General features: G+C 42.7%; 1 protein-coding gene across 1 annotated transcript in view; it reads right to left on the minus strand.

Annotated features, from left to right (window-relative positions):
* PMPCB (peptidase, mitochondrial processing subunit beta) overlaps positions 1 to 23,814 on the minus strand; it is a 71,762-nt gene that overhangs the window by 17,630 nt on the left and 30,318 nt on the right. The window contains exons 3-8 of the mRNA XM_069765115.1: positions 22,835 to 22,921; positions 21,521 to 21,650; positions 13,432 to 13,630; positions 12,272 to 12,351; positions 12,055 to 12,161; positions 481 to 624 (exon numbers count right to left, since the gene is read on the minus strand). Coding sequence (XP_069621216.1) covers positions 481 to 624; positions 12,055 to 12,161; positions 12,272 to 12,351; positions 13,432 to 13,630; positions 21,521 to 21,650; positions 22,835 to 22,921 — 747 coding nt within the window. The remainder of the gene's footprint in view (positions 1 to 480; positions 625 to 12,054; positions 12,162 to 12,271; positions 12,352 to 13,431; positions 13,631 to 21,520; positions 21,651 to 22,834; positions 22,922 to 23,814) is intronic.

Raw genomic sequence — 23,814 nt, forward strand, 5'->3', positions numbered from 1 at the left:
GAAATCAGCGACCAAAATAAAGTTCTGATCATTCCCCAGCGACCAACGATCTCCCAGCAGGGGCCTGATCGTTGGTCGCTGTCACGCATAACGATTTCGGTAACGATATCGTTGCTACGTCACAAAAAGCAACGATATCGTTATGTGTGACGGTACCTTTACTGACGCTCTGTAGCTCTGGACATGTAGGTTCTCACTAGGCTGTGGAACATGACACCCAAGTGAGCTGCAGTCAGTCCTGTGTGACCAGTTTGTTTTCAGAGTGAATAGTGAGTTCAGGAAGTAGGTGGAAAGGAAAAAGTGGCTCATAAGTGGAGAAGGAAACAGATTTTTCTGATAAGACAAATACAAAGTTTCTTATATTTGCCTGTTCTATTGATTTATGCAAAGTTTTTTAAAAGAAAGTTTCCTTTAAACCTTTAACAAAATAATAGGCTTTATGAATATATAACAGATAAAAAAAATGATCAAGTGCCATACCACACCACCTCCGAAGGACCGATCCCAGTTGCCAATCAATGTGTTTGCCACCATGAGTGGAATGGTATCTGGATGAGACCAACCAACAGCTTCAACAGAAATAGCAATATGGGCAAGTGGCATTTTATCGTCACGTACACGAATCTATAATGGAAGGGAAAAAAACTAGGTGATTTATCGCTGTGATGACATTCTTCTAATATCTAACTGTGTGTCATTTGAAGCTGCACCAAATCCTATGACAGTACGTCTGACAGAAGCTGAACTGTCTGGCAGTTGTGTGTATACGTGTGGACATTGATGTACTGTATTTGGCGATTCCACCCAAGTAGAAAGAAGCCAGAACACAACATACCAGCAACTTCAAATTATGTTTCAGTGTAGACATAAACTTTTCATATTGTTAATGTATACTATAGCCTTTTATTTTATTTTGTGCAACTATATTAACCCCTTTACCCACAGGCATTTTTTTCGCTTTCATTTTTCTTCCTTCTTCCAAGAGCCATAACTTTTATCAGAGGGCTTGTTGTTATCGAGATAAGTTGTATCTTAGAATGACCCCATTCATTCTACCACACTGTGTACGGGAAAACGAGAAAAAAATTCCAAGTGTGTTCAAATTGCAAACAAAAGTGCAATTTCACAATTATTGCACTTTTATTATATAAAACATGTATAGGTCATTTTTTTAAAATTATTATTTAAATAATTTTCCAAGACGAAGCAGAGCGAAACGTGCGTCGGGGTAGAGGGACACCATAGTATCCACTGGAACTTTTGCAATACAGGCATATATATTCCATTTTCTCCTATTTCAACATCTGATGATCCTAGCAAACCGTGGCACTGCACTTTTGTTTGCGGTTAGCAGACATCCAGCCGTTAGTACATTAACAGGCAGGCTTATAAACATTTCCACGTAGGAATGCTTTCATAGCTGCCATTAAACACTTGTTTTTTACCATGTTCCTTCCTTTGATATCTTATGGATATGGTATTTGCACTTTATACAATCAATTTTTTTCTACCTTTCATAGATCAGTTCTTGTACTTTTTATAGCCATACTATTAGGCAGATTGTATCTAATCACTACGGCATGCTTTTCTAGTATTTGTTTTTTTTATTAACTATTTGTGATTGGTAGAATATAAAATTGTATGTTCATAACCCCTGGTATACTGTGAATGGAGTCCCTCTTATCTAGCACCTTTGTTATATTTTTTTATATATATTTTTAAAGTACAAAACCTAACCTAAGGGTATGGGTAATCGAATTTTGGACAAATTTGTGTGATAATTCTCCGAGACCTGTAACATTTTAATTTTTTCAGATATAGGGCTGTTTAAGGGCTTATTTTTTGCTCCCCTAGCTGACAATATTATTCATACCATTTGAGGGTGTTTTGACCACTTTTTAGTGCATTTTTTTTGCAATGTTGCAGTGGCTAAAAACAAAACATACAGGCGCTTCTCACAAAATTAGAAGTGGTACCTGTACTGACCGCAGACCCTAAGCTCAACACAACACTAGAAGTAGCCGTGGGATGCTCCTGACACTCCCTAGGCACCTCGTCACAGCCTAAGATCTAACTACCCCTAAAGATAGAAACATAAAAATATCTTGCCTCAGAGAAAATCCCCAAAGGATAGATAGCCCCCCACAAGTAATGACTGAGTGGAGAGGGAAAAGACATACACAGAATGAAACCAGGATGAGCACAGGAGGCCAGTCTAGCTAGATAGGACAGGATGGAATACTGTCCGGTCAGTATAAAACACTACAAAAAATCCACACAGAGTTTACAAAAATCTCCACACCTGACTAAAAGTGTGGAGGGTAAATCTGCTTCCCAGAGCTTCCAGCTACACTGAATTAATTCATACTGACAAGCTGGACAAACATAGAAAGCACAGAACGGATAAGTCCACAACCTGTGGACAGAAAAGAGCAAGCAAGGACTTAACTTTGCTGAACTGGTCAGGAGAACAGGGAAATCCAAAGAGATGTGAATCCAATCAGGAACCATAGACAAGTGGCACAAGCTGAAGGAAAGAGCCAGGCTAAATAGCCGAGCAGAATAGAAAATCAGTGGAAGCAGCTGCTGACTGCTAAATCCAAGGAGCAGCCATTCCACTTAAAACCACCGGAGGGAGCCCAAGAGCAGAACTCACAAAAGTTCCACTTACAACCACCGGAGGGAGCCCAACAGCGGAATTCACAACAGTACCCCCCCCCCCTTGAGGAGGGGTCACCGAACCCTCACCAGAGCCCCCAGGCCGAGCCAAGTGAAAAGCACGAACCAAATCGGCGGCATGGACATCAGAGGCAACAACCCAAGAATTATCCTCCTGGCCATAACCCTTCCACTTGACAAGATACTGAAGCCTCCGCCTCGAAAAACGAGAATCCAAAATTTTCTCAACCTCATATTCCAACTCTCCCTCAACCAACACCGGGGCAGGAGGATCAACCGAGGGAACAACGGGCACCACATATCTCCGCAACAAAGATCTATGGAAAACATTATGAATGGCAAAAGAGGCTGGAAGAGCCAAACGAAAAGACACCAGATTGATAATTTCAGAAATCTTATAAGGACCAATAAACCGAGGCTTAAACTTAGGGGAAGAAACCTTCATAGGAACATGACGAGAAGACAACCAAACCAAATCCCCCACATGAAGCCGGGGACCAACACACCGACGGCGGTTAGCAAAACGTTGAGCCCTTTCCTGAGACAACGTCAAATTGTCCACCACATGAGTCCAAATTTGCTGCACCCTGTCCACCACAGAATCCACACCAGGACAATCAGAAGGCTCAACCTGCCCAGAAGAAAAATGAGGATGAAAACCAAAATTACAAAAGAAAGGTGAAACCAAAGTAGCTAAACTAGCCCGATTATTAAGGGCAAACTCGGCCAACGGCAAGAAAGACACCCAATCATCCTGATCAGCAGACACAAAGCATCTCAAATAGGTCTCCAAGGTCTGATTAGTTCGCTCAGTTTGGCCATTAGTCTGAGGATCAAACGCAGAAGAAAAAGACAAATCAATGCCCATCCTAGCACAAAAGGCCCGCCAAAACCTAGAGACAAACTGAGAACCTCTGTCGGACACAATATTCTCCGGAATGCCATGCAAACAAACCACATGCTGAAAAAACAATGGAACCAAATCTGAAAAGGAAGGCAACTTAGGCAAAGGTACCAGATGGACCATTTTAGAGAACCGGTCACAAACAACCCAGATAACAGACATCTTCTGGGAAACAGGAAGACACGAAATAAAATCCATGGAAATATGCGTCCAGGGCCTCTCAGGGATCGGCAAAGGCAAAAGCAACCCACTAGCGCGGGAACAGCAAGGCTTGGCCCGGGCGCAAGTCCCACAGGACTGCACAAAAGCACGCACATCACGTGACAAGGAAGGCCACCAAAAGGACCTAGCAACCAAATCTCTGGTACCAAAAATCCCAGGATGACCAGCCAACACTGAACAATGAACCTCAGAAATCACCTTACTTATCCATCAGGAACAAACAACTTCCCCACTGGACAGCGGTCAGGCCTATCAGCCTAAAATTCCCGAAGCACCCGCCGCAAATCAGGGGAGATGGCAGAAAGAATCACCCCTTCCTTAAGAATGCCAACCGGCTCAAGGACTCCAGGAGAATCAGGCGAAAAACTCCTAGAGAGGGCATCAGCCTTAACATTCTTAGATCCCGGAAGATACGAGACCACAAAATCAAAACGGGAGAAAAACAGGGACCATCGAGCCTGTCTAGGATTCAGCCGCTTGGCCGACTCGAGGTAAATCAGATTCTTATGATCAGTCAAGACCACAACGCTGTGCTTAGCTCCCTCAAAGCCAATGTCGCCACTCCTCAAACGCCCACTTCATAGCCAACAACTCCCGATTGCCGACATCATAATTGCGTTCCGCAGGCAAAAAGTTTCTAGAAAAAAAAGCACACGGTTTCATCAAAGAACCATCAGAATCCCTCAGACAAAACGGCCCCTGCCCCAATCTCAGAAGCGTCAATCTCAACCTGAAAAGGAAGAGAAACATCCAGCTGACGCAACACAGGGGCAGAAGTAAATCGGCGTTTAAGCTCCCGAAAGGCCTCAACAGCCGCAGAGGACCAATTCGTCACATCAGCGCCTTTCTTCGTCAAATCAGTAAGGGGCTTAACCACACTGGAAAAGTTGGCAATGAAACGGCGATAGAAATTAGCAGAGCCCAAAAATTTTTGAAGGCTCTTCACAGATGTGGGTTGAATCCAGTCATGAATAGCTTGGACCTTAACAGGATCCATTTCCATAGACGAGGGAGAAAAAATAAAACCCAAAAAAGAGACCTTCTGAACTCCGAATAGGCACTTAGACCCCTTCACAAATAAAGCATTATCACGAAGGATCTGGAATACCATCCTGACCTGCTTCACATGAGACTCCCAATCATCGGAAAACATCAAAATATCATCCAAATATACAACAACCATGAATTTATCAAGATAATTGCGGAAAATATCATACATGAAGGATTGGAACACAGATGGAGCATTAGAGAGCCCGAATGGCATCACAAGGTATTCAAAATGGCCTTCGGACGTATTAAATGCAGTATTCCATTCGTCACCCTGTTTAACCCCTTTACCCCCAAGGGTGGTTTGCACGTTATGGAGCGGGCCAATTTTTACAATTCTGACCACTGTCCCTTTATGAGGTTATAACTCTGGAACGCTTCAACGGATCCCGGTGATTCTGACATTGTTTTCTCGTGACATATTGTACTTCATGATAGTGGTAAAATTTCTTTGATATTACCTGCGTTTATTTGTGAAAAAAACGGAAATTTGGCGAAAATTTTGAAAATTTCGCAATTTTCCAACTTTGAATTTTTATGCAATTAAATCACAGAGATATGTCACACAAAATACTTAATAAGTAACATTTCCCACATGTCTACTTTACATCAGCACAATTTTGGAACCAAAATTTTTTTTTGTTAGGGAGTTATAAGGGTTAAAAGTTGACCAGCAATTTCTCATTTTTACAACACCATTTTATTTTAGGGACCACATCTCATTTGAAGTCATTTTGAGGGGTCTATATGATAGAAAATACCCAAGTGTGACACCATTCTAAAAACTGTACCCCTCAAGGTTCTCAAAACCACATTCAAGAAGTTTATTAACCCTTCAGGTGCTTCACAGGAATTTTTGGAATGTTTAAATAAAAATTAACATTTAACTTTTTTTCACAAAAAATTTACTTCAGCTCCAATTTGTTTTATTTTACCAAGGGTAACAGGAGAATATGGACCCCAAAAGTTGTTGAACAATTTGTCCTGAGTACGCTGATACCCCATATGTGGGGGTTAACCACAGTTTGGGCGCATGGCAGAGCTCGGAAGGGAAGGAGCGCCATTTGACTTTTCAATGCAAAATTAACTGGAATTGAGATGGGACGCCATGTTGCGTTTGGAGAGCCACTGATGTGCCTAAACATTGAAACCCCCCACAAGTGACACCATTTTGGAAAGTAGACCCCCTAAGGAACTTATCTAGAGGTGTGGTGAGCAGTTTGACCCACCAAGTGCTTCACAGAAGTTTATAATGCAGAACCGTAAAAATAAAAAATCATTTTTTTTTTCACAAAAATTATCTTTTCGCCCCCAATTTTTTATTTTCCCAATGGTAAGAGAAGAAATTGGACCACAAAAGTTGTGGCACAATTTGTCCTGAGTACTCTGATACGCCATTTGTGGGGGTAAACCATTGTTTGGGCGCATGGGAGAGCTCGGAAGGGAAGGAGCGCCGTTTGACCTTTCAATGCAAAATTGACAGGAATTGAGATGGGACGCCATGTTGCGTTTGGAGAGCCACTGATGTACCTAAACATTGAAACCCCCCACAAGTGACACCATTTTGAAAAGTAGACCCCCTAAGGAACTTATCTAGATGTGTGGTGAGCACTTTGACCCAATAAGAGCTTCACAGAAGTTTATAATGCAGAGCCGTAAAAATAAAACAAAAAATTTTTCCCACAAAAATAATTTTTTAGCCCCCAGTTTTGTATTTTCCTGAGGGTAACAGGAGAAATTGGACCCCAAAAGTTGTTGTGCAATTTGTCCTGAGTGCGCTGATACCCTATATGTGGGGGAGAACCAGCGTTTGGGCGCATGGGAGGGCTCGGAAGGGAAGGAGCGCCATTTGGAATACAGACTTAGATGGAATGGTCTGCAGGCGTCACATTGTGTTTGCAGAGCCCCTAATGTACCTAAACAGTAGAAACCCCCCACAAGTGACCCCATATTGGAAACTAGACCCCCCAAGGAACTTATCTAGATGTGTTGTGAGAACTTTGAGCCCCCAAGTATTTCACTACAGTTTATAACGCAGAGCCGTGAAAATAAAAAAAAAAATTTCCCCTCAAAATTATTTTTTAGCCCCCAGTTTTGTATTTTCTCGAGGGTAAAAGGAGAAATTGGACCCCAAAAGTTGTTGTCCATTTTGTCCTGAATGCGTTGATACCCCATATGTGGGGGGGAACCAGCGTTTGGGCGCATGGGAGGGCTCGGAAGGAAAGGAGCGCCATTTGGAATGCAGACTTAGATGGAATGGTCTGCAGGCGTCACATTGCGTTTGCAGAGCCCCTAATATACCTAAACAGTAGAAACCCCCCACAAGTGACCCCATATTGGAAACTAGACCCCCCCACGAACTTATCTAGATGTGTTCTGAGAACTTTGAGCCCCCAAGTGTTTCACTACAGTTTATAACGCAGAGCCGTGAATATAAAAAATCTTTGTTTCCCACAAAAATTATTTTTTAGCCCCCAGTTTTGTATTTTCCCAAGGGTAACAGGAGAAATTGGACCGCAAAAGTTGTTGTCCAATTTGTCCTGAGTACGCCGATACCCCATATGTTGGGGTAAACTCCTGTTTGGACACACGGGAGAGCTCGGAAGGGAAGGAGCACTGTTTTACTTTTTCAATGCAGAATTGGATGGAATTGAAATCGGTCGCCATGTCGCGTTTGGAGAGCCCCTGATGTGCCTAAACAGTGGAAACCCCCCAATTATAACTGAAACCCTAATCCAAACACACCCCTAACCCTAATCCCAACGGTAACCCTAACCACACCTCTAACCCAGACACACCCCTAATCCTATTCCCAACCGCAAATGTAATCCAAACCCTAACCCTAACTTTAGCCCCAACCCTAACTGTAGCCTTAGCCCTAACCCTAGCCCCAACCCTAACCCTAGCCCTAACCCTAGCCCCAACCCTAGCCCCAACCCTAATGGCAAAATGGAAATAAATACATTTTTTTAATTTTTCCCTAACTAAGGGGGTGATGAAGGGGGGTTTGATTTACTTTTATAGCTGGTTTTTTAGCGGATTTTTATGATTGGCAGCCGTCACACACTGAAAGACGCTTTTTATTGCAAAAAATATTTTTTGCGTTAGCACATTTTGAGAGCTATAATTTTTCCATATTTTGGTCCACAGAGTCATGTGAGGTCTTGTTTTTTTGCGGGACGAGTTGACGTTTTTATTGGTAACATTTTCGGGCACGTGACATTTTTTGATCGCTTTTTATTCCGATTTTTGTGAGGCAGAATGACCAAAAACCAGCTATTCATGAATTTCTTTTGGGGGAGGCGTTTATACCGTTCCGCGTTTGGTAAAATTGATAAAGCAGTTTTATTCTTCGGGTCAGTACGATTACAGCGACACCTCATTTATATCATTTTTTTTATGTTTTGGCGCTTTTATACAATAAAAACTATTTTATAGAAAAAATAATTATTTTTGCATCGCTTTATTCTGAGGACTATAACTTTTTTATTTTTTTGCTGATGTTGCTGTATGGCGGCTCGTTTTTTGCGGGACAAGATGACGCTTTCAGCGGTACCATGCTTATTTATATCTGTCTTTTTGATCGCGTGTTATTCCACTTTTTGTTTGGCGGTACGATAATAAAGTGTTGTTTTTTGCCTCTTTTTTTTTTTCTTCTTACGGTGTTTACTGAAGGGGTTAACTAGTGGGATAGCTTTATAGGTCGGGTTGTTACGGACGCGACGATACTAAATATGTGTACTTCTATTGTTTTTTTTTTTATTTAGATAAAGAAATGTATTTATGGGAATAATATTTTTTTTTTTTTTTACACACTTGGAAATTTTTTTTTTTTTTACGTTTTTACTTTGTCCCAGGGGGGGACAATACAGATCGGTGATCTGCCAGTTTGCACAGCACTCTGACAGATCACTGATCTGTCAGAACAGTGCAGCGTTACCAAGTGCCTGCTCTGAGCAGGCACTTGGTAAGCCACCTCCTTCCCTGCAGGACCCGGATCCGCGGCCATTTTGGATCCGGGATTTGCTGCAGGAAGGAGGTGGGAGACCCCTGGAGCAACGCGATCACATCGCGTTGCTGCGGGGGTCTCAGGGAAGCCCGCAGGGAGCCCCCTCCCTGCGCGATGCTTCCCTGCACCGCCGGCACATCGCGATCATCTTTGATCGCGGTGTGCCGGGGGTTAATGTGCCGGGGGCGGTCCGTGACCGCTCCTGGCACATAGTGCCGGATGTCAGCTGCGATAAGCAGCTGACACCCGGCCGCGATCGGCGGCGCTCCCCCCGTGAGCGCGGCCGATCGCGCTGGACGTAATATTCCGTCCTTGGGAATTAAGGCCCACCCCACATGGACGGAATATTACGTCCAATGGCAGAAAGGGATTAATACGAACAAGATTATATGCCCCTCGGAGGTCAATCTTAGTAAACCAACTAGCCCCCTTAATCTGAGTAAACAAATCAGAAAGCAAAGGCAAGGGGTATTGGAATTCGACCGTGATCTTATTAAGAAGACAATAATCTATACAGGGTCTCAAGGAGCCATCCTTCTTAGCAACAAAAAAGAAACCCGCTCCCAATGGTGACGAAGACGGCCGAATATGCCCCTTCTCCAAAGATTCCTTAACATAGCTCCGCATGGCGGCATGCTCTGGCACAGACAGATTGAAAAGTCGGCCCTTGGGGAACTTACAACCAGGAATCAAGTTAATAGCACAATCACAGTCCCTATGTGGAGGAAGGGAACTGGACTTGGGCTCATCAAATACATCCTAGAAATCCGACAAAAACTCAGGGACCTCAGAAGAGAGGGAAGAGGAAATTGACATCAAAGAAACGTCACTATGTACCCCTTGAAAACCCCAACTAGTCACAGACATAGTTTTCCAATCCAGCACCGGATTATGTTCCTGTAACCATGGAAAACCCAGTACAACATCATCATGCAGGTTATGCAACACCAGAAAACGGCAATTTTCCTGATGTGTTGGAGCAATGTACATGGTCATCTGCGTCCAGTACTGAGGTTTATCCTTGGCCAATGGTGTAGCATCAATGCCCCTCAAAGGAATAGGGCTCTGCAAAGGCTGCAAGGAAAAACTACAGCGCCTGGCGAATTTGAAGTCCATTAAGTTCAGGGCAGCGCCTGAATCCACAAATGCCATGACAGAAAAGAACAATGAGCAAATCAGGGTCACAGATAAGAGACATTTAGGCTGTATAGTACTAATGGTAACAGACCTAGCGACCCTCCTAGTACGTTTAGGGCAATCAGAAATAACATGAGCAGAATCACCACAGTAAAAACACAGCCTATTCTGACGTCTGAATTCCTACTGTTCTGTTCTAGTCAAAATCCTATCACATTGCATAGATTCAGGACTCTGCTCAGAGGACACTGCCATATGGTGCATAGCTTTGCGCTCGCGCAGACGCCGATCAATCTGAATGACTAGAGACATAGATTCACTCAAACCAGTAGGCGTAGGGAAGCCCACCATAACATCTTTAAAGGGCTTCAGAAAGACCTTTTCTGAAAATAGCAGCCAGAGCATCCTCATTCCATTTAGTGAGCACAGACCATTTCCTAAATTTCTGGCAGTATAATTCTGCCGCTTCCTGACCTTGACACAGGGCCAACAGGGTTTTTTCTGCATGATCCACAGAATTAGGTTCGTCATATAATAATCCGAGCGCTTGAAAAAAATGCGTCTACATTCAGCAATGCCGGATCCCCTGATTCAAGGGAGAATGCCCAGTCCTGAGGGTCACCACGCAGCAAGGATATGATGATTTTAACTTGCTGAATGGGATCACCAGAAGAACGGGGTTTCAAAGCAAAAAACAATTTGCCGTTATTTTTAAAGTTCAAAAACTTGGATCTGTCCCCAAAAAACAAATCAGGAGTAGGAATTCTAGGCTCCAAAGCCGGAGTCTGGACAACATAATCTTGGATACTCTGTACTCTTGCAGCAAGTTGATCCACATGAGAAAACAAACCCTGAACATCCATGCCAGAGCATAAATCCTGAACCACCCAGAGATCAAGAGAAAAAAAAAAAAGACAAAATAGAGCACAGAAAAAAAAATGGCTCAGAATTTTTTCCTTCTTTTGAGATGCATTTAATTCATTTTTGGCCACTTGTACTGTAATGATCTGGTGGTTTAGGAGCAACATGGGACGAGCTCTAAAGGAAGTGGTACCTGTACTGACCGCAGTCCCTAAGCTCAACACAACACTAGAAGTAGCCATGGGATGCTCCTGACACTCCCTAGGCACCTCGTCACAGCCTAAGATCTAACTACCCCTAAAGATAGAAACAGGAAAACTATCTTGCCTCAGAGAAAATCCCCCAAGGATAGATAGCCCCCCACAAGTAATGACTGAGTGGAGAGGGAAAAGACATACACAGAATGAAACCAGGATGAGCACAGGAGGCCAGTCTAGCTAGATAGGACAGGATGGAATACTGTCCGGTCAGTATAAAACACTACAAAAAATCCACACAGAGTTTACAAAAATCTCCACACCTGACTAAAGGTGTGGAAGGTAAATCTGCTTCCCAGAGCTTCCAGCTACACTGAATTAATTCATACTGACAAGCTGGACAAACATAGAAAGCACAGAACGGATAAGTCCACAACCTGTGGACAGAAAAGAGCAAGCAAGGACTTAACTTTGCTGAACTGGTCAGGAGAACAGGGAAATCCAAAGAGATGTGAATCCAATCAGGAACCATAGACAAGTGGCACAAGCTGAAGGAAAGAGCCAGGCTAAATAGCCGAGCAGAATAGACAATCAGTGGAAGCAGCTGCTGACTGCTAAATCCAAGGAGCAGCCATTCCACCGGAGGGAGCCCAAGAGCGGAATTCACAACACCCTCGGACCGGACCACCCTGCAGGTGAGTATAATAAAACTTATTTTTCCTCTCTGGCAGGTCGGATTGGGGGCTTATCTATAGAGCATTATAGAATGCTGTAGATAAGCCCTGAAAGATGATGGCCGTATCTTATATCGGCCAAACCTGGTGACAGGTTCACTTTAATAGTTGAAGCTATTATCATCCGATCACTTGGGCTATACATAGCAGTGCATCAGAAGACCCTTAACTGACAAGCCATCGATGTCTTTTTTTCCCCCAAGGATGTTCTCTATTGCGATGTCTGGCATTGCAATGTCCTCTAAGGCATAGCGAATCACTTACCTCACTACCTGTGAAGGCGCATAGTGGTAGAGTCTCTCCTTTATATGTAGCAGGAAGATTACCAAAATGATACTTTGCTAAGTCATGCAGCTGATCATGAGAAATGCCTGAAACCAAGAATAGAAATAGAAACATTCATAAATCAAGTTGATTGAACATACTACAGACTGTGCCTGTTTATAGAAGTGTCATGTTAAAGCTACTCCAGAACACTTACCACCAGCAGCAGCCAAAACAATCCTAGGCCCTTTATAGTGTGTCGTTATATATTCCACCAAGTCATTCCGGTTTATAGATCTGTAACCATAATACCGTATGTATGAAATAAGAATACACCATGCACATATAGGATTTTTCCATTAATTGTAACATTGAGTAAAATAAAGGGAAATATAATTATAGTAGTCACAAAGGACTTTGACAGGGTCCTACATACAGTAAACATAACCCAGCAGGACGTCCTTATTTGAATGAATTTCCAGATATTATAGGTGTAGCAATCCTTTAAAATTATACTAACAGAAAGAAACAATCCTAACGGTTAGGCCAAATTCAGACGTCAGTGAATCAGTCTGTGTATGAGCCATGGCTGTGGTCTCCCGACATTAACTCAACAGCCTCAAAGCCACATACAGTATAAGGCCATGGAAGTCGAATCGGGAGATCTGTGGCCAGTCCATACAAAAACGTCGGAATTTGGCCAAAAACCCCACTGATTTAAACTTGTGTAAAACGGCTATAAAAGACTAGAGACTTTAAATTTCCGTCATTACTAAATAAGTGCAATGAATGTAGCATGTGAAAATGTGTGCACAGACATGCTTAAAGATAATATATAAACAATGCGCAAAAAGAAGTCAAAAAGGCAGCACAGCCCAACAGCGAGACTCGATGTGGAGTCACTGGTTAAACAGCCGAGCTTAATACTTAGGGGAGGTGCTCACGTTAGAGAAAAAGTAGGCACATAGTAGCAAAAATAGAAAGAAACGTGGCAACACTCACCGGCCATGTGAAGCGGACTATTCCTTTATTGAAGCAATTGTGAACACATCTTCACGGCACGGGGGAGACAAGGAACTGGACCCGTAGAAGCTCCGGTGTCGGCGTGAAACGGCTGTTGTCCTCTCTCCGCTCACCTCCTCTCGTTCCTTGTCTCCCCCGTGCCGTGAAGATGTGTTCACAATTGCTTCAATAAAGGAATAGTCCGCTTCACAGGGCCGGTGAGTGTTGCCACGTTTCTTTCTATTTTTGCTATAATATATAAAAAAAATTTCATGAGATTTAAAAATTTAACATATCTAAAAATTAATACCTGTATTTAAGACCAAAATCTGGGTAAATCTACACATATGTGGGCAAGTTATGACCGCCGCCTACCTGATGTTCTCCGTAGGTCCCAGGATGGTTCTGCCCAGGGCGGTATTGTGATAGGCAGTAGCGTGTAGGTAGTCAAAGACCACTTCCTGCAGATTAGTCTCCACTTCCTGCATCTCACGTAGGATGACTCCTCTTTCACGCTCAATCTCCGCTTCACCCAAGGTGCTGTTCTGTATAATGTCTGCAAGGATCTCCACAGCTGTGAATACATTGCAAATGAAAGGACTGAGCAACCAATGTCCCGCGGGTCGGCTTCTTGTTACTTACACTGGGACTAACGAACATTCAATAAGGGCTTGGTCTTAGTGCATCCCTTTAACCCCTTTCTAACCTTATACGGGATAGTACGTCCGAGGTCAGAAGCCCCGCTTTGATGCAGGCTCCGGCGGTGAGCCCCCGCATCAAAGCTGGGACATGTCAGCTGTTTTGAACAGCTGACATGTGCCTGTAATAGGCGCGGGCAGAATCGCGATCTGCCCGCGCCTATTAACTAGTTAAATGCCGCTGTCAAACGCAGACAGCAGCATTTAACTACAGCTTCCGGCCGGGCGGCCGGAAATGACGGCATCGCCGACCCCCGTCACATGATCGGAGGTCGGCGATGCTTGTACATTGTAACCATAGAGGTCCTTGAGACCTCTATGGTTACTGATCGCCGGTAGCTGTGAGCGCCACCCTGTGGTTGGCGCTCACAGCACACCTAATTTTCTGCTACATAGCAGCGAACAGCAGATCGCTGCTATGTAGCAGAGCCGATCGTGCTGTGCCTGCTTCTAGCCTCCCATGGAGGCTATTGAAGCATGGCAAAAGTAAAAAAAAAATGTGAAAAAAATAAAAAAAATATATAAAAGTTTAAATCACCCCCCTTTCGCCCCAATGAAAATAAATCAATAAAAAAAAAATCAAATCTACACATATTTGGTATCGCCGCGTTCAGAATCGCCCGATCTATCAAATAAAAAAAAGCATTAACCTGATCGCTAAACGGCGTAGCGAGAAAAAAATTCAAAACGCCAGAATTACAGTTTTTTGGTCGCCACAACATTGCATTAAAATACAATAACGGACGATCAAAAGAACGTATTTGCACCAAAATGCTATAATTAAAAACGTCATCTCAGCACGCAAAAAATAAGCCCTCAACCAACCCCAGATCATGAAAAATGGAGACGCTACGAGTATCGGAAAATGACACAATTGTTTATTTTTTTTTAGCAAAGTTTGGAATTTTTTTTTCACCACTTAGGTAAAAAATAACCTAGTCATGTTAGGTGTCTATGAACTCGTAATGACCTGGAGAATCATAATGTCAAGTCAGTTTTAGCATTTAGTGAACCGAGCAAAAAAGCCAAACAAAAAACAAGTGTGGGACTGCACTTTTTTTGCAATTTCACCGCACTTGGAATTATTTTTCCCGTTTTCTAGTACACGACATGCTAAAACCAATGATGTCGTTCAAAAGTACAACTCGTTCCGCAAAAAATAAGCCCTCACATGGCCAAATTGACGGAAAAATAAAAAAAGTTACGGCTCTGGGAAGGAGGGGAGTGAAAAACAAACACGGAAAAACGAAAAATCCCAAGGTCATGAAGGGGTTAAGAACACATTTTGGCAGCACCATCTACATCCTGATAACTTATTGACCCAGGCTGTTTAAATACTGCAATGTATTATAACATGTATTTAGCACAATAACACATTTATTTATTTTTAAAAAGTCTCAATTTATATCCTTTCAAAATATACCCCCACTGATAAACAGCTGATATGGCCGCTGTAACCAAACACATAGTTACAATCCAGGACCCCAAGAGTTCCCCTGCAATGAAAGGTGGTATTTACTAAGGCAAATGAAAAGGGGTTGTAGAACTAATCAGTTGCATCAGGTTTATACTTCCGACATGGACACAAGAGAAGAACAGAATACAGAAACACTAATGGGAGCTCCCCTTTGGTGGGATTTTCTTTTAACCCCTTCATGACCCAGCCTATTTTGACCTTAATGACCTGGACGTTTTTTGCAATTCTGACCAGTGTCCCTTTATGAGGTAATAACTCAGGAACGCTTCAATGGATCCTAGCGGTTCTGAGATTGTTTTTTCGTGACATATTGGGCTTCATGTTAGTGGTAAATTTAGGTCAATAAATTATGCGTTTAATTGTGATAAAAACGGAAATTTGGCGAAAATTTTGAAAATTTCGCAATTTTCACAATTTGAATTTTTATTCTGTTAAACCAGAGAGTTATGTGACACAAAATAGTTAATAAATAACATTTCCCACATGTATACTTTACATGAGCACAATTTTGGAAACAAAATTTTTTTTTGCTAGGAAGTTATAAGGGTTAAAATTTGACCAGCGATTTCTCATTTTTACAACGAAATTTACAAAGCCATTTTTTTCGACCACCTCACATTTGAAGTCAGTTTACGGGGTCTATATGGCTGAAAATACCCAAAAGTGACACCATTCTAAAATCTGCACCCCTCAAGGTGCACAAAACCACATTCAAGAAGTTTATTAACCCTTCAGGTGCTTCACAGCAGCAGAAGCAACATGGAAGGAAAAAATGAACATTTAACTTTTTAGTCACAAAAATGATCTTTTAGCAACAATTTTTTTGATTTCACAATGGTAAAAGGAGAAACTGAACCACGAAAGTTGTTGTCCAATTTGCCCTGAGTACGCTGATACCTCATATGTGGGGGTAAGCCACTGTTTGGGCGCACGGCAGGGCTTGGAAGGGAAGGAGCGCCATTTGACTTTTTGAATGAAAAATTGGCTCCACTCTTTAACGGACACCATGTCACATTTGGAGAGCCCCCGTGTGCCTAAAAATTGGAGCTCCCCCACAAGTGACCCCATTTTGGAAACTAGACACCCCAAGGAACTTATCTAGATGCATAGTGAGCACTTTAAACCCTCAGGTGCTTCACAAATTGATCCGTAAAAATGAAAAAGTACTTTTTTTTCACAAAAAAATTCTTTTAGCCTCATTTTTTTCATTTTCATATGGGCAACAGGATAAAATGGATCCTAAAATTTCTTGGGCAATTTCTCCTGAGTACACCGATACCTCACATGTGGGGGTAAACCACTGTTTGGGCACATGGTAAGGCTCGGAAGGGAAGGAGCGCCATTTGACTTTTTGAATGAAAAATTATCTCCATCGTTAGCGGACACCATGTCGCGTTTGGAGAGCCCCTGTGTGCCTAAACATTGGAGCTCCCCCACAAGTGACCCCATGTTGGAAACTAGACCCCCCAAGGAACTTATCTAGATGCCTAGTGAGCACTTTAAACCCTCAGGTGCTTCACAAATTGATCTGTAAAAATGAAAAAGTACTTTTTTTTCACAAAAAATTTCTTTTCGCCTCAATTTTTTCATTTTCACATGGGCAATAGGATAAAATGGATCGCAAAATTTGTTGGGCAATGTCTCCCGAGTACGCAGATTCCTCATATGTGGGGGTAAACCACTGTTTGGGCACACGGCAGGGCTCGGAAGGGAAGGCGCGCCATTTGACTTTTTGAATGGAAAATTAGCTCCAATTGTTAGCGGACACCATGTCGCGTTTGGAGATCCCCTGTGTGCCTAAACATTGGAGCTCCCCCACAAGTGACCCCATTTTGGAAACTAGACCCCCCCCAAGGAACTAATCTAGATGCATATTGAGCACTTTAAACCCCCAGGTGCTTCACAGAAGTTTAGAACGCAGAGCCATGAAAATAAAAAATAACTTTTCTTTCCTCAAAAATGATTTTTAGCCTGGAATTTCCTATTTTGCCAAGGGTATTAGGAGAAATTGGACCCCAAATGTTGTTGTCCAGTTTGTCCTGAGTACGCTGATACCCCATATGTGGGGGTAAACCACTGTTTGGGCGCACGGCAGGGCTCGGAAGGGAAGGCACGCCATTTGGCTTTTTAAATGGAAAATTAGCTCCAATCATTAGCGGACACCATGTCACGTTTGGAGAGCCCTTGTGTGCCTAAACATTGGAGATCCCCCACAAATGACCCCATTTTGGAAACTAGACCACCAAAGAAACTAATCTAGATGTGTGGTGAGGACTTTGAACCCCCAAGTGCTTCACAGACGTTTACAACGCAGAGCCGTGAAAATAAAAGATCATTTTTCTTTCCTCAAAAATGATGTTTTAGCAAGCAATTTTTTATTTTCACAAGGGTATCAGGAGAAATTGGACCCCAGGAATTGTTGCGCAGTTTGTCCTGAGTATGCTGGTACCCCATATGTGGGGGTAAACCACTGTTTGGGCACACGTCGGGGCTCGGAAGTGAGGGAGCACCATTTGACTTTTTGAATACAAGATTGGCTGGAATCAATGGTGGCGCCACGTTGCGTTTGGAGACCCCTGATGTGCCTAAACAGTGAAAACCCCTCAATTCTACCTCCAACACTAACCCCAACACACCCCTAACCCTAATCCCAACTGTAGCCATAACCCTAATCACAACCCTAACCGCAACACACCCCTAACCACAACCCTAACCCCAACACACCCCTAACCCTAACCACAACCCTAATTCCAACCCTAACCCTAAGGCTATGTGCCCACGTTGCGGATTCATGTGAGATTTTTCAGCATCATTTTTGAAAAATCCGCGGGTAAAAGGCACTGCGTTTTACCTGCGGATTTACCGTGGATTTCCAGTGTTTTTTGTGCGGATTTCACCTGCGGATTCCTATTGAGGAACAGGTGTAAAACGCCACGGAATCCGCACAAAGAATTGACATGCTGCGGAAAATACAACGCAGCGTTTCCGCGTAGTATTTTCCGCACCATGGGCACAGCGGATTTCGTTTTCCATAGGTTTACTTGGTACTGTAAACCTGATGGAACACTGCTGCGAATCCTCAGCGGCCAATCCGCTGCGGATCTGCAGCCAAATCCGCACCGTGTGCACATGGCCTAATTCTAAAGGTATGTGCACACGCTGCGGAAAACGCTGCGGATCCGCAGCAGTTTCCCATGAGTTTACAGTTCAATGTAAACCTATGGATAACAAAAATCGCTGTACACATGCTGCAGAAAAACTGCACGGAAACGCAGTGGTTTACATTCCGCAGCATGTCGCTTCTTTCTGCGGATTCCACAGCGGTTTTACAACTGCTCCAATAGAAAATCGCAGTTGTAAAACTGCAGTGAAATGCGCAGAAAAACCGCGGTAAATCTGCCATAAATCCGCATGGGGGTGAGCGGACAAGAGCACGGGGAGCGGACAGGAGGACGGAGGGGAGCGGAGCAGTGTAAAGGACAGATCGGAGGGCTGGGGGGGGGCGATCGGTGGGGTGGGGGCACATCAGTGTTTCCAGCCATGGCCGATGATATTGCAGCAACGGCCATGGCTGGATTGTAATATTTCACCAGTTATAATAGGTGAAATATTACAAAATCGCTCTGATTGGCTGTTGAAAGTGAAACTGCCAATCAGAGCGATCGTAGCCACGGGGGGGATGAAGCCACCCCCCCCTGGCCTAAACTACCACTCCCCCTGTCCCTGCAGATCGGGTGAAATGGGAGTTAACCCTTTCACCGGATCTGCAGGGACGCGATCATTCTGTGACACAGCATATGCGTCACAGGTTGGATTGGCACTGACTTTCATGACGCATACGCTGTGTCACAGGTCGGGAAGGGGTTAATATATTACAGATATAGTTAATGAAAAATGACAGGTACTATAGCACATGCAATGGACTGATATCCTTGGTTTGACAGCAATGTTTTCACCAGGAACACAAAGCCAAGTAAAAGAGAAAAATAACAAATAGATTTTTATATAGCTGATCATCATTTATTAGAGAATATGTCATCATAAAATGACCTTTTGTTCATATCAAGGCTTTATATTAAATGTCTTGTTTTTTTATAAAGTTTTCTTCCGATAACTGCCGTATATACTTGAGTATAAGCCGAGACCCCTAATTTTGCCACAAAAAAACTGGGAAAACTTAATGACTTGAGTATAAGCCTAGGGTGGGAAATGCAGCAGCTACCGGTAAATGTCAAAAGTAAAAATAGATACCAATAAAAGTAAAATTAATTGAGACATCAGGAGGTTAAGTGTTTTTGAATATCCATATTGAATCAGGAGCCCCATATAATGCTCCATACAGTTCATGATGGCCCCATAAGATGCTCCCTATTAAAATATGCCCCATATAATCCTGCATAAAGGTTAATAATGGCCCCATAAGATGCTTAGACACATTTGCCCAATATAATGCTGCACAAGTGTTGATTATGGCCCCATAAGATGCTCCATAAAGATATTTGCCCCATATAGTGCTGCACAAACCTTGATAATGGCCCCATAAGAATCTCCATACAGACACTTGCCCCATATAATGCTCCACAAACGTTAATTATGGCCCCATAAGATGCTCCATAAAGATATTTGCCCCATATAGTGCTGCACAAACGTTGATTATGGCCCAATACAGACACTTGCCCCATATAGTGCTGCACAAACGTTGATTATGGCCCAATACAGACACTTGCCCCATATAGTGCTGCACAAACGTAATGCCCCATAGATGCTCCATACAGACACTTGCCCCATTTGCTGTTGCTGTGATTATAAAAAAAAAAAAAAAAAATCACATACTCACCTCTCCGTTACTCAGGCCCCCGGCACTTTCAATATTCACCTGACTTCGTTCCGGCGCTGCTCCATCTTCAGCGTCTTCTGCACTGACGTTCAGGCAGAGGGCGCGCACTAACCATGTCATCGTGCCCCCTGACCTGAGCGTCACTGGATAAGACGCTGAAGACGGAGCGGCGCCATGAACGGAGAGCAGGTGAATATCGTGCAGCGCTCCCCCTCCACGTTATACTCACCTGCTCCTGGCGCGGTGCAGTCCCTGGTTCCCCAGCAGCTTCTTCCTGTACTGAGCGGTCACATGGTACCGCTCATTAGAGTAATGAATATGCGGCTCCACCCCTATGGGAGGTGCAGCCGCATATTCATTACTGTAATGAGCGGTACCATGTGACCGCTCGTCACAGGAAGAAGCTGGGGCGCCATGGACGTGCAGGGACCACGCCAGGAGCAGGTGAGTATAATTAGACAGCCCCCGCTCCCCCTCCCCTACCGACCCCTGGGTATGACTCGAGAATAAGCCGAGAGGGGGACTTTCAGCCCAAAAAAATGGGCTGAAAATTTCAGCTTATACTAGAGTATATACGGTATATAAAAAACAAACTTGAAATCTTGCAGTTTTCACATTGGCTACTAGGCCTTATACTAGACTCATACTTCATGTTCTGTACAGATGACTTTTCAGCAGTCTCATTATCATCACAAAAAGTGAAAAACAGCACTTCCTTGAAAGTATATAGGCAGCCACTATGCCCTAAGCAGATACTTCTGTTAGTTCCTGTTGCTGCAGCTATTAGGTGTGTTTCTGGGCGTTTTTCTACAACACTGTGACTAATTGTGAACAAGGCTCGGGAGGAGACGAAACTTCAAGTTTGACAGTCACATTTTGTGTGAAAAGTCACCCAACCTTTTGCTCAATTACACAACGTATTCACTGCATAATTCTTGAATTTAAATTATCTCCAAATGAACACTTTCAAAAGAATGCAGTTTTTCACTTTTTGGATTACATTTTGCTTAGGAGCACTTCTCCTACAACACCAAGTTCTGACCTTTTCCTTTTATATTTCATTATCACAGACAGCATTACAGTGACACGTAACACAGAAACCGACATTCACAAAAAGTGATGTTACTGTTCCCTCGTCCCCCTCTGTTCACCTATGCAAGGATTAGAGCATGCTGAGATACTGCTTCCACACAAACTGGGGCCAATCTACTGCTGCTAATGTCCATTTGAAGAAAGGGAAGCAGTAGTGTAATATTAGACCTGGTGGCCAGTAGTAAAATTGTAGGGTACACACACACTATAAGAAAAAAATTACAAAATACATTTGAATATAAAAACCTGATTTAACCAATAGGTGATTTTCTGATAAAGGAAATATGTTAACAGGCCAGTCTAAATGGGCTTTAATTTATTCTTGAATTATTGAAAAAAATTAATATTTTGATCAAATACCTCTAGGCAGATCTTTGGAAAATGCCTTTGCGTAATATACAGTCTGTTCTCTTGATGTATATGCATTCAAGTGAGCGCCCATGTTTTCTATCTCAAGCTCCAGATCCAGTTGGGAACGTTTTTTTGTTCCCTATAACAATAAAACAAAGTGTTAGGAGTCGATACATAGAAAAGTGTGCTACTACGCAAACATAATATATGAGAAACAAAACCAGTAACATGGCTGACGTCACTGTGCATATGTACCTATTAGGCCAGGAAAATGGTGCGCAATATGGAACGGTAAGTGAGCGTGTGTGTTTGTGACATCTTCAAGATCTAATAGCAGCACGTGACAAATTGTTTTGTTTTTTTGTTTTTTTAATAACATTCCCTAATGTATAGTTATTGAATGGCTTTTACCCTACTTTTTATTTTAAATCTGATAATTAATTTTGTATTTTTTTACACACATAGAAATAGAACAAAATTAACAACCCCCATAACTTGGCAGCTTTTCCCCTACTTTTACCGTTATTCCCAACGGAAACCTGAATGGCTGCAGCGGTCACTTGATGCCCCCTGTGAATACCTACTCACTGAGAGCACACTACACACACTCATACAATGAAGACTGGCAGCACTCCCATCTCAAAATCTGGATTTATTTCATGCCCATGTACATAACATGTCAGCTTTGGCAATGAATCTTTTTCAAGTGAACAAAATAGCGCTAGAAACATCCTTAAATCAAAACATATAATATGTTTTCACTTTATTTTATTTTTATTACACCACCTTGGGATCGACATTAACTTTTAGGCTATTGCACACGTTGCAGATTATTTGCGGTTTTTTAGCATTTTTGTGCTATAAAAACGCTATAAAACCGCAAATCTGCATACATTAAGCATCCTATCATTTATAATGGAATCCGCAATTTCTGTGCACATGATGTGCGTTTTTCCGCATGAAAAACGCATTGCGGAAAAATAATGAACATGTTCATTAATTTTGCGTTTTTTTCACGGATTTCCCACTGTCTAATGCATTGGGAAATGTCTGGGAAAAACCGCGTGAAAACCGCGCAAAAAAAGCATGCGGATTCCATGCGGAAATCTGACAGAAATGTCGAATTTCCACAGGAATTTTCTGCATGAATTCCTGAACGTGTGCACATAGCCTCAAAGTAGGCAGAAAAGCCCCATTAACCATTATAATCAGTTCATGCAAAAATTGGTCAAAAAGGAAAAAGTACCCAAATTCTTTTACTCTACTTTACTATACTATTTCAGCTTGTAAGATTTTACAGCATTCTGTTTTGCCGAAAGTCACCTTAAATGCCATGTGTTCCAAGAAATGGGCAGTGCCATTGTTCATCTGATTTTCGTATCTGCTCCCAGCATCAATCCACAGACCGACCTAGGAAAATTATACATAATCAATAATACAGTTCTAAAAGAAACTCCAAGTTCTTTCTCCTTCTAAATCATCACATAAGGTCCAGACCGCTTCTCCTAAGTTTACAGACAGCCTTGCCCCAAATCTCACTGTTCTAATAGACCATTACACCCAGATAACTATTAATGTGTTGATCACTTGCTACAGCATTTTTGGGGGTATTGCATTAAAAAAAAAACAATTTTGACTTTCTTGAACTTTTTCATTTACAGTGTGTATTGATTGGCTTTAATTATTTTTATACTTTCATCTGAACACGGCAATAACACTTTTTTTATTTTTAATGGTGTTTGATCTTATGTTTTTTATTTTTTACTTTTCACTGATCTTATTAGTCTCCTTAGGGGACTTGAAGCTGCGACTAACCGATCTTTTGTGCTATATACAGAAATGCCACAGCATAGCTCTATGTAGTAGAAATCACGGTCTCCTTTGAAGCTCGAGCACAGGCTGGGTTTCAAGGGAGCTCCGTAATGACAAGCAGTGAAAGTCTGATCACTTGTGCTGTATACAGCAATACCACAGCATAAGCCAGCACAGGAGCTCGATGGGAACCACTGTGATGATGGAGTAGGAGGCGTCATCTGCATGAAGCAGGAAAGGAGGACGATGACTGTAAGAAGAGAGGGGGCGCCGGAATAAGACCAGAGATGCCTATCGGACCGGATGGTGCTGTCTGTGAGCATAATAAAAGGTATTCAACCCTTTCATAGGGAATCTGGGACACACAGACAGCATACCAGAATGCTGTAAAAGAACGCTTATAGGTGCTGGCTGTACTTTTATATGGGGAACACATGGTGACAGGTTGCCTTTAAGGCTGAAATCACATGTTGGAAACAGTCTGCATAAAC

This window comes from Ranitomeya imitator, chromosome 4, assembly GCF_032444005.1.
Source record: "Ranitomeya imitator isolate aRanImi1 chromosome 4, aRanImi1.pri, whole genome shotgun sequence".
NCBI lineage: Eukaryota > Metazoa > Chordata > Amphibia > Anura > Dendrobatidae > Ranitomeya > Ranitomeya imitator.